This window comes from Larimichthys crocea, chromosome VII (assembly GCF_000972845.2).
Source record: "Larimichthys crocea isolate SSNF chromosome VII, L_crocea_2.0, whole genome shotgun sequence".
NCBI lineage: Eukaryota > Metazoa > Chordata > Actinopteri > Sciaenidae > Larimichthys > Larimichthys crocea.
The window spans coordinates 21,912,453-21,928,954 of record NC_040017.1 but is presented as its reverse complement, the minus strand read 5'-3'; the positions used below and the strand labels follow the sequence as shown (position 1 = coordinate 21,928,954).

The 16,502-nt window shown below is 41.9% G+C and overlaps 1 protein-coding gene across 2 annotated transcripts in view; it reads right to left on the bottom strand.

Moving 5' to 3' along the window:
- LOC104928945 (CD166 antigen homolog A-like) overlaps positions 1 to 15,358 on the bottom strand; it is a 34,459-nt gene extending 19,101 nt beyond the window's left edge. For both annotated transcript variants that reach the window (XM_010743347.3, XM_019259321.2), the window contains exon 1: positions 15,087 to 15,358. In XM_010743347.3, coding sequence (XP_010741649.1) covers positions 15,087 to 15,147 — 61 coding nt within the window. In that variant the 5' untranslated portion in view covers positions 15,148 to 15,358. The remainder of the gene's footprint in view (positions 1 to 15,086) is intronic.
- Positions 15,359 to 16,502: the final 1,144 nt, after the last annotated feature.

Genomic DNA, 16,502 nt, shown 5'->3' with positions numbered 1-16,502 from the left:
GAGGAGGGCTCTGTACCTGTGCAGACCTGTTGCAGAGGGATCAGGTTGCTGCTTCCGCCTCTTGACAGGGATTGAGACGGGAGTACAAAGAAACGAGACGAGGGCCCAAGAAGTAGGAAAAGATTTATTTTGACTTCAGGTGTTTCAAGACACTTGTGTAATGGATGGCTGGATCCCTGAAGAAAAAAATATTTCATATCATAAATCTGTGATGCAGTAGCTTTTTAAAGGCCCTCAAAACATATTTTTTATGAGCTTCTTATTGTGACCGATGGAAACAATATTTTCTGCCAAGTTAGATCAGATTTGGTTATTTCACATGAGTGTTTGTGTTTCCTATGGCCTTCGCATTTATTTGAAGTGGGGCGGGCTAAGTTGAAAAGTGTTTCAAACTGGGTTTCAAAACAAAGTTTTCAGACACTTTCTTTATAGAATTTCCATTTTCTACCTCTATAATCTAAGACGGAGGCTTTCCGAGCTCAGGAGATGTGTTGTATCATAGCTTGTTTGTTTCTACCTCTGTGATTTCCTACAATTCCCACAATACCCGCTGACAATCCCCAGAGAACAGGTGCAAACACTTTGCATCAGCTGTGGGTTATTCGTGTCGGCGAGGAGAATAATAGCTTGTGCACTGGAATAATAAGCCCAGAGGAAGAAGTGAGCCTTGCTCTGTAGATCAAAACACCAGGTTGCCTCGTGACCGCAATGCATTCTGGTCTATTAGGGACATCGCGTGGGTAACTTGACGCTTTATGGTCATACATTGGTCTTAATCTGTTTCAGTAATGGTAAAAGTATGTGATTCAGGGGGACTGGCATAAAAAATTAATACTTCCTGTTGATGCTTTTCTATTAAATTTCAATGAGGCTGCAGTAGAAATATCTCAACATGGTGTCACATTGTCTGCATTTGATGCATTATCCGAGGTAATAGGAAGAACAGAGTGCCAGACAGACCTCAGACTGTCACGTAGACTGCCAAATCCTCGTCCTGTTCACTCATGCACCAGAGTTACAAACATCCAACAATAAGAATATGAATGAAATCTGAATCTCTGATCATTAATTGACTTGCCTTGCATTGAACTGCCTTGAAGCACATAAAGATTCACAATGGATTCAAGAATCTCTTGTATTTTTCTTTTTGATTAACTACATTGTTTAATGTGAGATTTTTTAAAAGCGATCCATTGTTAGGAGTTTTTTTTTTTTAATAAATCATGTTCAAGTTCCTTTAAATTACCGTCTCACTCTAAAGATGCTGACAGCGCAATCAAAGCAGACACAGTTCGGCTTTGTTGGAGCTTAAATAGTTCTGCTAAGTTTCAGCAAGAAAACTAATACGTGGGAAGAAAAGTTAACATAAGGCTGGAGAACATGTGCATACACAATTAGGGAAAGAAAACACCTTTTCGTACGAACGATCTGTGAAGACACATCTAATATTTTGTGTATGCCTCACCACATTATTCAGTCATTTTGTTACTTTTTTCTCCGGGGCGAGACAGATGGGAAAGATAAAAGCATATTACAAGAAGGGTGATTATCACTCTAAATCACTTGCCATAAGGTTTCCTAGAAATTGATCTTGTGGCACGATCATTAGTCTTTGAAATGCTCTTCTCTATACACTCGACCACACGAGCGTCCGTAAAATCCTCTTTTAAAAAAATGTCATAAATTGCGTCGGGAGATGAGCTGCACGGACACACGGGCTGCTCTCAAGACAGGCAGGCTGCTGGAGTGATCGGATGGATAAGTGCACTCACGAAATCACGTCCATTATATTGTGAATTATGTATTTGAGGGGCGCAGGCCACAGGACCCGAGGGAAGAAGTGGTTGTGAGATGCCTGTGGGTAGACTTAGGGGGACGATCATGGGAGAGCTTATAGTCTTGACTCTAAACATCCACCAAGAACTCCCATTAACGACGGGCCATTAAAGGCAACATTAGGCCATTAACAAAGCAGAGCCATACCACTCCCTACTTATCCATTAACCCTTCCTAATGCAGCTCGGTGCTGAGCATTTTCGCTATGACTTCATTTTTCTGTTTCCGCTGACATTACCTCACCAGAGTCTCTGCGTTATGACTGACTAAGGCTGACTCCCTGTGACTAACAGCAAATACGGGAAGCTAATGGATGTGGACTGTGTCACGATGACCGTGCTTCTCAGGTAAGAATTTGAAAATGTCCATCACGGCAAACAGATATTAAATCCCTGCACCCCGCACTGCCTCCATCCGTTAAAAGTAATTTCCTAAAAATAGACACGGCCTGTGAGCAAATCACATGTTTACGGGACAAATGGGATTATCCAATAATTTCTATGCATTAAAATGCAAAAACTGGGCATGGCCAACTCGAATCCCTCTGCTGCACAGATTAAGCTCATTTTAATTACACAACACCTTGCTGAACTTGCTTTTGGGTCTTTTCACATTTTAAATGAATTTCAAAAGAAAAGACTTAAGTACTGTATATTTCTCTTAATAACTAAAAAGATATTCAACTCAATGGCCTCATCTTTTGAAGGGAACTCTTATTCAATACTCCCATTTTTACCTCATTACCCAACTACCACCAAAAAAAGCATGTCTATTAAATTTGCTCATGGGTTTATTTCAATTGTTGCTTTTGTGCAGAGAAGTCCATTCAGATGGTATGATTAGAAACCACTCAATCACTATTCATTATTTCTAAGTCATTTAAATGTTCCTTTAAACTTTATTATACGGAAGGACCCTACAGATTGAATTTGTCTGCTCGTCCAGCTTGCATTCATACCTAACAGCTCTCACATCTTGCCGTTACCGAAACACTTTCAAGTCTTCTTTTTTGGCGAGTCTGGCAGATCTTGGCTATGTTCGACAGCGTTTCAGCTGCAGCGATATAAGCGCACGGTGCTAGTTTTTTACAGAACTCACAGATGTACGCTGTGGGTGTGTGCATGAAAGGCAACACATGTCACGAAAACACCACCTGCAAGCGCTGATTTATGTTCATAGCGTGCTTTCTTGGGATTTCCAGCTCACAACATTTCAGTTGCATGCGTGTGAGTTTAGCAGCGCCTCGATAACCGGTATCTGATCACATGGTCTCCCTTGTGTTTTTACTTGATAAATGCACAGAGTTTTTTCAGAGGGTAAAACTTGCTGTTTGAAAACTCTTTTTTTAGCCTAGGCAATTAAAATCACAGACCCCCTGTCCTCCAGCAATCATGGGAAGTATAACCAACCCAATTAAGACTTAAAAATGCTGCCGCACTGATAATATAATAAATGTTTACAGCCAAATAAAATAAATGTAGGGGTTAAAGAGGTGCAGCAGATGGTGCGGCACTCCAGATGGAGCCTTTAACAGTGCGTAATGCTTCTGACTAATGAACATAGTGCCCTTTGAATTACAGAACAGTTTGAACTGATAACCATAAATCTAAGTGCAAGAGATGATTCCTTAAGTAGTTAAGACGTTTTCACTTTGCTCCCTCCTGTTCAGCCAGATGCGTTAATAGGCACCTTTAAAATATTCCTGACACATTCAAAACAACCTTCTTGACATCAAAGTGCTCGCCGTTTCACCGGGTCTCTTCGGGTATCACATCAGACAGAAGGTATCAGTTCTTTTTTTGCACACGGGCCATAAATCTGCCAGCGCCTCCCGCCTGAAGCGACCAAGCCAACTAGAGCAGGACTGAGTGTCTCCTCTCGGGTTTTACAGATTGGACATGATTTGTAATCAATTTTGTTATTAGCCTAAAGGACCTTTAGCATTAACGTCGCACCATGCTGGAACGATTAGCCAATTAAATGACAGAAAAGAAATCAGTCAACACTTTTCAGTTTTGTTTATTTCCAACTTCTTAGTTTAAGGATTTTCGGCTTTTCTCTGTTTTATGTGTAAATTGAATATCTTTGGGCTGTTTGGCAGACAAAACAAGCAATTTAAAAGATGTCACCTTGAGCTCTGGAAACAGAAATGGATTTTTTTTTTAACTTTCTTTTTTTCATTTTATAGACTAAAGGATGAATCCAGGCAAAAGGATAAACAACGTAATGAAATTAAGACCCATTCCAAACCCTTGTAGAACGACAATAGGACGGCAACTAACAATAATTTGATGATGATTAATCAAATAACTGCTTTTCATTTGATTATTTGAGTAATCTTTTGATCTTTGAAAAAAATTGTATTCAATGTGTTCTTTCTTTCTGCCCAAGAGTCCCAAAGAGAATTATTTTATTGTTCGATATAAAGAGAGAACAACAAAAGAAAGCAAATCCTCATTTGATCCTTCATCTAAAGATCTAAAGATGAATTATTGATTATCAAAGCCAGTTGTAATCATCTCTGTTTTATCATTTGTCATATTTAAAGGAAACATCTCTCATGTCAAAGTTTGGCTAACTAAAAGAGACAATTTGCACACACCACATTGGGCTCTGGCACATGTGATGGGCATTTCCCCCCTTATTTTCTGACAGGAATGACAGCCGAATTTTTTCAACCAAAATAATTGTTAGTTGCAGCCGTAGCTGGGACCCATGACAAACCCTCATCCTCAACATATTATATTTGCAAACAAACAGGAAGGTCAAGAGAGAAATGAACCACTGCACCATCAGACTAAAAGCATCCTCCTGCTGGTTGCAGATATGTTGAATCACATTGTATTTTCATTTTGAAATACTAGCCCGCCTTGCATTGCAGACTCCAGCTCTTTGTTCAAGTACCTGCATGTCTGTCTGTCTGTCTGTCTGTCTGTCTGTCTGTCTGTCTGTACCTCGTGTGCTGCCTTTCCTGTAAAAGTGGCCACGCCCCGTCCCTTCCCCCCACACCTCCAACAAAAGTCTTTGAACATCTGTTGCCCATTGCTCCTGGGGGAGCCGTCGTGTTTACTATTATACTATCGGCATGACAATATTACAGTTGCAGGTGGTGCCTGAGGATACCAATCAAACCTGCTGCCACAACACAACAGTTGAAGGTAAATTGAGCCTTTCTTACAAGGCGGAGCTGGCAACAAACCCACGCACAGCCCTGACCACAGTGCTGGGAGAAAGAAAGAGAGAGAGAAAGAGATGAATCAGCCCAGACCCCATCACTTTTCTACATGGGTAAACAACAATTCATCCACTTATCGATCTTAAAGTGCTTCATTAGGCTCTACATGAGGCATGGGCTAATATTTTTTTCCCTACACAAAATGGATGATTAATGGAAATACGTGCAATAGTTGTATTATGTCTGCACTGAATGCACAGCACCTAGTTTACCGTATAAATGATGTATGACTTGTTATGCTGTAAACAACGGAAAATATTAACAGGTAGATATTTTCATTTGTTCAGCAGATGGCTTGTCTAGCTTTCGTCTCTGGTAATTGCCGCTACTTTCACACCAGTTGAGGAAAGACTCATGTGTGCTGTTGCGCACTCGTAATGACAGCGCTGACCTTCTAACCCTTCAGTGTGAAACAGTGCAGTCGACGCTCCCCATTTCAATAAACCAAACAGCCTGGTTGGCATTAAGAGGGCGTGATGGTTTCAAATTGTGTCCTGCTTTAGCTTCTGGCTCTGAGGGGGTCCTAAAGCCTCTGCTGGTTAAACAGAGCAGAGAGCGGTGGGAGGAATACGTGGAATGCAGATAATACATACAAAGGATTATGTACCTGCTTGCACATCAAATCTGTGTGGTTTCACGTTTAATACCCGCAGACCCAACGTCTGCTTTGATGGAGTGCTGTGAAAGGTTAGAGATTAACGTGCGCTGTCACAACACCCGAGTCTTCCTACGACTTCAGGACTTTTTCTGATTTACGTGGCGGGATAAACTGCTAACAAGATTGGGCTGAAAGGTTTTACTAGTGTGAACTGGCGCCAAGTTGTTTTTGTTGCGCCATGAATTTGTGTCTTCTATAAAAGGAGAAATGTTTGTAAAACTTACATCCAAAAGGCAGTTCATCTTTCCTAAGTCTCACAACAGCTATGTCACAACAAACCTAATTTTGCTCTTTTGTTTGTGTCCTTTGTTTCTGTGAAATCAGATAACCACTCCCAGTTTATGTAATTCAGCATATGTCAGCGTTGTCTTGGGTACACGGATCCTTTAAGGTATATAATTTCATTAGTAGTGGCTATTACATTTTCTTCTTCCATCATGACATGAGGGAAAGCCATGCATCAAGGTAAGTGCTTTTAACCATCTACTCTGGCCTTGCACATCTTTAACCACTCCCATTCTGCTTCGTGTCCCATATGGTGGATCCAGAACAAGAGCAGGAAAAGCCCTGCAGATCTAACCAAACAGTGAGCAGCAGAGAAAACACCCAACTTCACACAAAACCTGTCAATAAGAGAGAAAAAAAAACACCTCTTCTACCAAGATATCTACAAATATAAAAATATATTTATATCTACAATTTGGCCTAAAGAACTCAAGAGTTAAAATCTCCATGGGAATGTTCTGCACAGACTATCCCCCTTCAAGCAAACTGAGTCAACACGCTGTTCAGAGAGTCCTCTGGAGCAATGAGCTGCTTCTACTGCCTAGTCAGACAAAAAGACAGGAGCTCGAGGCGAAGGCTCCCCTGAAAGTCCAAAAAAAGCTATAGCAGAACAAAATACTCCTGAGAATTACAGTACATTCGCTGTGATTTAAAGAAAATCTGAGTGGTTCAAACAATGCACATATTTGGAATTATGTTATGTGAAGCTACGATCATTGTCGGTCCATCTATCCAAACTATTGGGCGGATTACCAAGATATTTTGCACCCAAATTCTCGACACTCAAACGATGAAACCGGCCGACTTTGGTGCTCCCCTTGTGTTTCCTATAGCGCCACCGTAAGGTCACATTTGTAACTAATGTCCAACATTTTGTGCGTGTTGATGTCATGGCAACGTTTGCCATAAAATAGTACCAACTAGAGCTGAGAGTTGATTGGTTCATCAGCAGAAAATGAGCTCTTCTGTTCATTTCTCACGGACAACACTGATGGTTCCAGCTTCATATTTACTGCCTTACCCTGTGTCGCACAGTAGTAAATTGAATATCATTAGAACTTATCATCAAAGCGAACAAACATCTAAAGAAGTAACCTTTTTTTCCCGGCACTGTTTTCAGGTGTTGATATATATCATAAAGAACATGCACATTTGCAGATTTAATGACCTGAGATATGAAATAGCAGACATTACTGAGACATATATTCATTCAAGCATATTATCTGTAGAAATTCCACCCTGAGCAGAAGGGTAATGTACTTGTCCAATTATTAAAGAAACCCTCTGGGGCATAATATTGTCTGAACAAATATTCTCATAATGGCAAACTGCGGCTGTGATGTTGTCTTAGTTTGGTGTATCCATTCGTGTTGGCTCTGTTTATGGATGAGCGTGTTGTAGCAAGCCGTCCACAATAAGACAGGTAATCCTGAGATTTCCTCAGAAAACAGCAGAAAATCCGCTTCACCCCAAATCACACTCACTAAAAATGTCCATTATTCAGTGTCAAATTTATGGCTGTGTGACGCTGCACTTTCAAATGAAATCACTATCATTATAGGAGGAAATGATGTGTCATCTCCTCTGTATCTACTGCTTGTATGTGGGGGTAAATGAGTGCCAGCATAATGGGTTATGGCATCTTCATTACTCAGAATTAAACACTGCAACGTTCATTTAACCTCCTCAGTCTATAGAACAGGCAGGCGCGGCGATAAAGCAACTTTTATATGACAAGAGTTTGGCTGCTTGTGAGTTTACTGTTAAACATTCCTGCTTTCCACACTGCAGTGAGTAAAATCAGAGTCAAAATGCAGATTTTTTTTTGTCTGCTAAGAGGATAAGTCAGTATAAAAGACAGTACTTAAATTGCACCATTGGGATGTGTAATACTTAGAAATTCCCTCCAAGAACACAAGGCCACTTGACCTCTTAAGAAGTCCCATTAGAAAATTAAGTATTGCATCCAATTACCAGACAAGCATCTCTTCACCTTCCTCGTAAGGTCTGGCAGTGAAACAGCTGAATGCTTTAACAGCAACGCAGAGCGTCTTCTTATAAAACATCTAACACATCCACAAGTCATGCATCAGCCGAAGCATAGCCCGTGTGGTAATTACCATGCAAAAAAAAAGGCACTGCATGACTTCCTTGAAGAGAAACTAAAAATCTGCGACTGCCGCTCAGAAAACAAGATAGTTTTGAATAACAGATGTTAATCTCTCGTGACAATTACATTTCTTCTCACTTAATCACGGCTTTTCAAAGAAGTTGCTCATTAGGACGAAAATGCCCCGAGGCGAAGCGTTCATGGACTGGAATGTGAAAATGTGTCGTTGTCAAAAGAAAGTGGGGTAGTCGTGATTTATGTACGGTTTAAAAGAAGCGGAAGGAACCCTTCCAGACGGGGTTATATAATAACATAATTCGTATTAACAAATGCAGGGAACATGTTCTGTGATACACAGGTAGGTAATTACTACAACAAACAAAGACGGCGTGGTTTCCTGTTTGGTTTCCTGTTTGACATAGCACTACACTTCATGTCATATACAGTAACTAAACAGTCAGTGTTGAATTTGTAATGGAAGGCGGATATTTCTAACTATGTAATTTATTTTAGGCTATTTCGCCTGTTCTTTAATGTGAATATTTCAAATCCTTTCTTTACTCCCATCTATGCAGTACTTTTACTAACAACATTAAAGCGTTAACTCGGTCTAGTGCAGATGGCAACTCGTTGCTTATTGTGGCAATAAATTCACTACAGATCAGCCTCGTACCACTTCGTGTGGTAATTTCAACTTAACTTGAGCAACTCCTCAATATTTCCCGCAAGCTACATCGTATAACTTCTGAAGTGTCCCTGCTTGGTGTATTTTTGGTGTTATGTAAAGCAGCTTGCAATCCAGTAAATAACAGTTGACACCCTTTGTAAGCAAAACACCTTCAAAAGGCATCCATGAAAGCAGGTTTTCCCCCCTGTGAGCGTGTTTTAGCATGTTTAAAAGTAATGCCAAGTGCGGTGACACGATGCAAGCCAATGATTTAATCTTCTGCATTCTTTTGTTTTCAGGCACTAACTAAGAATGACTTTTAATTCCAATCAGAGATGTTCTCTTTGTATCCCCTGTGAGAGTGAGTCTCCCTGAGTGAGAACTGTCTCCTGCAAGTTCAACTGAAGCGGCATGTAATCAAAGATAGCTCCAGGCACCGCTGACTGCAGTCTATGAGGGAAGGATGGTGGACATCAGCACAACACAAAGAAACAGCCTCTAAAAATGGCAAGAATGTGAATACTGGGGGTCAAACGCAGACACAGGGCTGTTCTGTTGGGTCCCAAAGGGAAGACGTAATGGAGAGCGCGATGTTTCATGAATGAAAAATTGCCCAACAGAGTCAGAGTGAATAGAGCGACCTCTCAGTATTGCAAAAGAAGTTTGGACCCAACAGAGAATGATTCACAAATGAATGGAAAGACAAAACTCCATGTCATTTTTATTAGTTGGCCCGGGGCTTCGGATGAATGTTTCACCTTAATCGCACAAAAGCTGTGCCAACACAACTGACTTCCTTGAACTGCAGACAAAGTCAAAATACAGGTTTGATACAATAGCAACATCCTGTCTTGTCACTTGACTCTCATAAAAGCAGAAATAATGACTTTATGGGAGTGCGGGCATAAATATCAAAGCTCCTCCGCTGGCTTCCCTTTGTGGGTCAGGAGGAGCCCCTGCTGTCACTGGTGGGAACAGAGTTACTGCTTTGTCTTTGCTTAATCTATAATATAAATTTTAATGAGAAAGAGAAGCTAATTAAATGCAATTCACAAAAACAAAGGCCGCATAAGCACCCACCCTCTGGCTTTCCATACATATATATGTGCCCTCTCTCTATTCCTTAAATATTCTCTGCAGTTGAATGATTACCATCACAGTTAATGGAGGCCTCTCAGAGAATTCATTAAAACAGAGCAATGACTCTAATGGAGAATTTGAACAAAGATCCCGTCTCTGTAAAACATGGGTGTGGCCACAGGCTTTTCATATGGAGGAGAGATGCTACCCCCACCACTAACTCACCCCCCCTCTCCTCCTTCTCCCTCAGTCAGGTTGCACATGTGAAGTGCAGGGACAGGCAGCAGCTCTCTGTGCCCTCTCTCCGAGGGGTGTGTGCTGTTCCATATTAATGACAAAGAGAGGAGCGGGAGCAAGAAGTCGCTATCATACACTCATTTGTTTAAAAAGAGCCAGGCTTACAATACAGTCGGCGGGAGTCCGCAGGAATCCAGTGAAAGCCGGGGGGCTGCGTCAATGACAAAGGGCAGAAACAAACCTCACTTTCTGTCCCCTGAAACAAGGGCCGCCCAATTTCAGAGCGCTGTTGGTCTTTCACCAAAACCAAGGATACCTTCATGCATTTCAATGGGGGTATTCCTGCATAAAGAAAGAAGCACTACCGCATAGCAGAGCCACCTCTCTCCTGTTGTTAAGCCTTTCTTTATAGGTGAAACAATAGAACTCCTGGTCCCTCCTCCCGGGTAACAAGTAAACCATTATTTTGCACGACAGAGCGGCAAACCTGTGTGCAGAACAAGTAAAGAGAGGAGATTTCACCACACTACAAATGTGCGTGTATGAAAAGTCTACTAAAGTGGCTTAATGGCAAATTACATTAAAAAATGGGCTGCTTAAGAGGCAATTTTAGCCGTGATTGAAAAAAAAAAATTAAATATACCTCCTACTCTGGCTCAAAAAGTGGACCAACCACCAAAATGTAATTAAGATTCACTTGCTGCTGTTTTACTGATAATCCTGTGTGTAAAACTGTCACAGGCGAACAAAAGACCTTTTTTTTCACAGAGTCATTGCCTGAGCGTGATTACTTTTGCCACACAAGTCCTTTCATTTTCTCAAGGCCAAGCCACTCATACATCTTCCCGCTCGGAGAGTGTGACTTGTTCTCTCTGACGTGTAGGAAACTCAGCGTGCTCACGTGGTGGCTCAGATTTCTTTTCACCATTGTCTCATTACATCGGATCTAAAAAGGTGCGTTTGCTCAAGTAATTACACTTTCGGGAAGAAATCTAAAAATATACACAAGACTCAAAAGAGCTTCAGCCATAAAAGTGACGCCTCTAAAACTTCTAATCGAGTGAATAACGAGGCCAAAACGCATCGTTTAGCGCAGCATGAGTGGCGGGAGCGAACAGCTTCTCTTTTCAACAACTGCACACACAAACAGTAATCATAAAAGAGACACTCGCTCCCCTCAAGGCCACAAAAACCAACAATGCTGCTGGCTCCACCTGTTCAGTGTCCTGCTGAGGGTGGAAACAAGAGTGTGTGTGTGTGTGTTTGAGTGCGTGGGTGTGCACCACTCCAATCTACTGTGTGAAGGATGCAGGGCAAACAAAGGCCATAAGAAATCAGTAATGCACGTACACACGCTATATTTAAAAATCACAGTTTTGTGGAGTTCTCTTCGCACAGTCTAGCTCCATTGTTTTGTCTAATTCCAGGTGTACTGTAAGTGAGCGCGTTACTATACCATATGGTCTAGATGCATATATTATGAGCATCATTTCTCTGGGGACCACTTAATGTATCGACCTAATTTCTTGGAAACCGTACTAGAAAAAGATTTTTCTACTCTTACAGAAGTAGAGCAGGTTAATGGTAGACTCCCACTCCCACTGATATTTCACACTTTTAGATTTCCACCAGTACCTGCTCTTTACTCTTTTTCTTTTTTTTGGTGCTACATTAAAAGATTACGCAACAGCAATATTTTTTTTTTATTATTTCATCCTAATTTCAGGTTATTTTTAACCCAAAAAGTCACATTTATTTGTAATTTAAAGTTGTCGGTAGTTAATTAAGCTTGATCCTCACATCCCGGGCTATAAAACTCTGCTGCTAGGGGCGCTGGTAGGAATCCTGCAACCCCCTGATGGGATGTGACACCAGGCTCCCCACCCTAATGCTGCTTTAATTTACAGTACGACCTCGCCTGTCTGACGGGAGCACATGAAAGTGCCACCCCCTCCTTCTTTTTCTCTCTTTTCTGAGCAGCACCTCAGCCTTCTGCTCACATTTCCACTTATTTCTTATTCTAAACAGGGGCCTGAGGAGGACATAATGCACACAAAAACATACTTCTCCTCACAGCACATCTGCTTTTTTTTTTTTCTCTATCTCATTCCGCTTTGTCATTCATGGGTGAGTGATGACGGCATCTGTCTCACTTTATACTGCGTACCAAAGGTATTTTCTTTACAAACACATAGTGTACTAGCTGCATGGCAAGTGAAAAGATTCCAATTCACACGTTCTCTCCAAGCACGGGAGAGTCCTACAGAGCTTTTTGAGAGACATTATGAGCTGCCATAATAGGTTAGGCATCAGCAGAATAATGAGTTGTGTAGATATCGAGATATTGAGGTCATTTTAAGCATTCCTTTTCTAATAAGTGGGAAGAACTTTGGATAAATAGAAGCTGTGCTCGCTTTGTTAGTTTAAGATCTTTTGTGGCTCAATTCAATTCTTTAAGTTCTGCGGATTCTCCCATTTCCTCGTGTATTTACTCAGATGGTCAATCTTGATTTCATAATTTCATTATTCTGTATTGCCAGCTAGCGAGCCATTTGCAAAATTGGATTAACAACTAAACTATTTAAGGGGAAGTATTAAAGTCACAGCACAGAGTGAAGCACAGATGCAGCTATTTCTATTCAAATCCACGATCCGGCTGAGTTGCGATACTTCTCATGACGGCATCTGAATTTTGCATGAAGGGGTACAATACTTTGCAAGTCACAAAGAAATCTCTTTTCAAAGAAGAAACAACCACAAGCAGTCTTCAAACATCAAGAGACCAGAGCCCATAAACAAGACGGGACGTGCACAAGTGCACAAATACACAGCTGTACAAATCTTTCATGCTAAGTGCACTTTTTTTTTTTCTTTTTTCTTCCCGTGCATCATCAACATTACAATTCAAGAGACAAGCCTGGACTTAAACTAGTTAAAGATGAAAGAAAGGAGAGTGGATCTGTCTCAGGTGAAATTGGGTGACCCCCGCATGAGATTAGTCCATTAGCAAAAGGGAGAGCCCCACTCACTCGACAAGTAATACCAGCTGTGACACCGAGCGCTGCCTGTCTGTCTGTTCAGGAGGAGGGTGAGGGTGAAGGTGGTAGCGGTGGTGGTGGCGGCGGTGGTGGTGGGGGAAGGGTGGAGACAAGGGAGTGAACAAAAAAACAGATGCTTCTTTCTAGACTATTTGTTCTAAGAGTAATTCAGGGCTCTGTTTTTCCTCTCCGGTTGTGGCCGAGGCTTGGCCTTTAAGGCTGGGAGCTGATGTTTTTTTCATCTGTTCAAATATAATAAACACAGGCCTGGTTTTTATTACAAGTATCGATGCAGTTTTTATTGCAGATCCCAAACTCAATAAGCCTCCCTCAGTCAGATTTTTGCCCGTACGCGAGCAAATTGACAAAGAAACATGAAATATTTCTTTCCCCTGAGAAAAAGCTCACATCGTTCACTTTCTACAAGAACATGGAGAAGATGAGTGTGACCATCTGTTGTGTGAGCAAACACACACGCACACACACTCACACACACACGTGTTTTGGCAATCACTGGCAGGCAAAACACACAGCAGTGGGTGGACGACCATAAAGTCTAACCTCATTACCAACTCTGGGCACTCTCCTCTGGTCTCAAGCACACGGCACTGCAGCAGCACAGCGGTGTAAAAACACCTTAAAAGGCCCATTCGTTTCCTCTCAAATAAACCACCTGAGCCTGACCGAGAGGTGCTGTGTGGTGTTAATTTACAACAACAAGCGCCACTGTAGTGTGACGAGCTGGAAGGGAGTACAGTGAGCTCAACCTCTCCGCCCCTTTCCTCCCCAAAGCTCCAGTGCAGCTTTGCTTAATGGCCTGGCTGAGTGATGTGAGCACATGGTGCTGCTACCTGTTGTCCTGACGGAGCAGACAACAAGGCAATCAGAGGAGAGCCGTGCAATAATAAATAAGACAAAGGACACAATTAAAAGAAGGTTCTCGTCCTTGTTTTATCTTGGGGATTTTTTTTCCAGTGGCAAAATAATCACATTTTAAAAAAAGCACATTTCTGAAAACAGCCACTTAAAGCCAAGTCACTTCACTCACTTCATGCCAATAAGAATGAAACTTGGAAGCACTCACTTGTGCAACCTATTACAACTGCCCACATCCAAAAATGAGTCCTATCCTACGTGTAATTACCAGAGGGAGCCTGTCAGGAGCAGTCAACAACAGGCAGACCATAATTACAATAAATCACAAGAGGATATGAACGGGGCATCATTCTGCTCGACAGCCTCGCGTTAACGGGAGGGAAAAGACATGAAAAATGAGGCATCGTGACGACATCATGGCATGGGCACATGAAGACTGGGTGATGATGAGGATGACTACCTCACTGGCTGCCTCTCCCATCATGGGGGGGGGGGGCGGGTTAACAATGAAAGGGTGGCACAATGGATAATATGGATAATATGATGTCACATGAGCAGTTTATACACAGAAAAGTCACTTTAAAAGGGAATATGCATTAATAAACCATTCAGGGAGCTGAGCGAAGTTCAAATAAACTGCTTATTCTCATTTATAGGTACTTTTTTTTCATACATTACACATATTTACATGCAGATTTACAATGTAGAAAAGTGATCACTGCTTCATATGTGCTTCATAAGCTTTATAAGAATATTTTCTGGACATTTTTTTTAAAAAAAAAAAGAGAGGGAAGAACCTAACATGCATTTACAACCAGGATCCATTTCCAAATACTTTAAACTACATCCCAGCTCACTAACTTAGAAGTAAAATAAAACAGCAGCGTCCCCTGCTTCACTTCTCCCCCGGAGATGTGCTCCATAAGCCGGGCTGAAGTTTCTCGGTGACACCTGCGTGTGTGTGCCTGCCTGCCTGTCTGTCTGTCGGGACTCTTTATACCTGCGGCTCGGGCGCCACCACCACCAGCAGCAGCAGCAGCACCAAGAATAAGACAAAAGCTTACCTTGGCGAAGGAGCGCGGTGATGAGGAGGGCGCACACGCAGCTGGCGGACAACAAGTGCATCCTTGCGAGTCTCTCAGATCCTCTGCAGGCGGCTCAGTTTGTTTCTGAGGTTTTTTTGGTGTTTTGTGAGTGTCTGGAGGAGGGTTAGAGGTGGGTTCAATTCAAACGGTCCTTCCGCGAGCTCCTGTTCCTCTCCTAACGTTGCAAATGTGCTTTCCAACACGCGCTCACATCAGTTCTGGCAGAACAGGTAATTGTGAGGGACACCCAGATGAGCGCGAGGGCGGGGGATGCTTGTCTGCAGCTCCGCCCCTCATGCACACCCCCCCTCACCTCCACCTCCTCCTCCTCCTCCTCCTTTCCCCCCCTCCAGCAACACTTCCTCACCCCTCCTCCCACGCACAAGTGCCCCCCCTTCATGTCACACCCCCCCCCCCCCCACCTCACCTTCTCCTCCCTCTTTTTTTTTTTTTTTTGCTCTCATCTTCAACCCCTCCCACCACCACCACCACCAACACCACCACCACCACCCTTCGTCTTTATCCAACATCCACCCTCACTCTGCACTCACTCTCAGAGGGGGAAACCTTCAATCACCTCAGACTTGTTTCATGCAGAAGAACCCTCAAACCTGCATTTAAAAGTACATATCAGAGAGTATCAACAGTGACAAGTAGTCAATTCATTGATTAATCATTTGGGCCATTAAACATGAATCAAGCAGTGAAAGCTGGAGCCACATAAAGTTATTCATCCCTGCTTTTAAGTTTTGCAGTGTCTGATTGATTTCCTGTCCGTCGGCTAATTGATTAATCGGCTAATCGTTTCAGTCAGGTATCAGAAGACGGACAATAAAAAAAAAAACCTCCTCGAACTTACTGTCAGTTCAATGTCAAAAAAAAATGTATTGTGCCATCAAGACATTCAAGGATGTTTTTGGAGAGAGAGAGTTCCTAAAAAGTTGACATTCAGATTTTTATTGAGTTATTTATTTATTTAGTTATTTTTAACACATGACAACAGTGACATTTTATGAGCTTATCACGGTGAAAAAAATCTGAATCTGCAAATGTAACTCGTAGCTACAGCCATGACACAAATGCTGTGAAGTCAAAAAAAAAAGTAAAATGTCTACATGTGAAGTGTAGTCACCCTACTTCTGCACAACCACACACACTTAGAGTACAACACACACACACACTGAAGTAGGCTTTCAATCAACCCTTCACTTGTTTCATACAGGAAATGACACCGAGAGGCCTGAAGGCTCATGGTAAAGCGAGCTATAGCATGTGCGTCCAAGGTTAATTATAATGAAGAATTTTCCACATCAATAATTAATCCCTAATTAATTATTAAACTTCTTGCTCATATCTCCTTACTTTTCAATTATTTCATTGAGCACATTCAAGAGC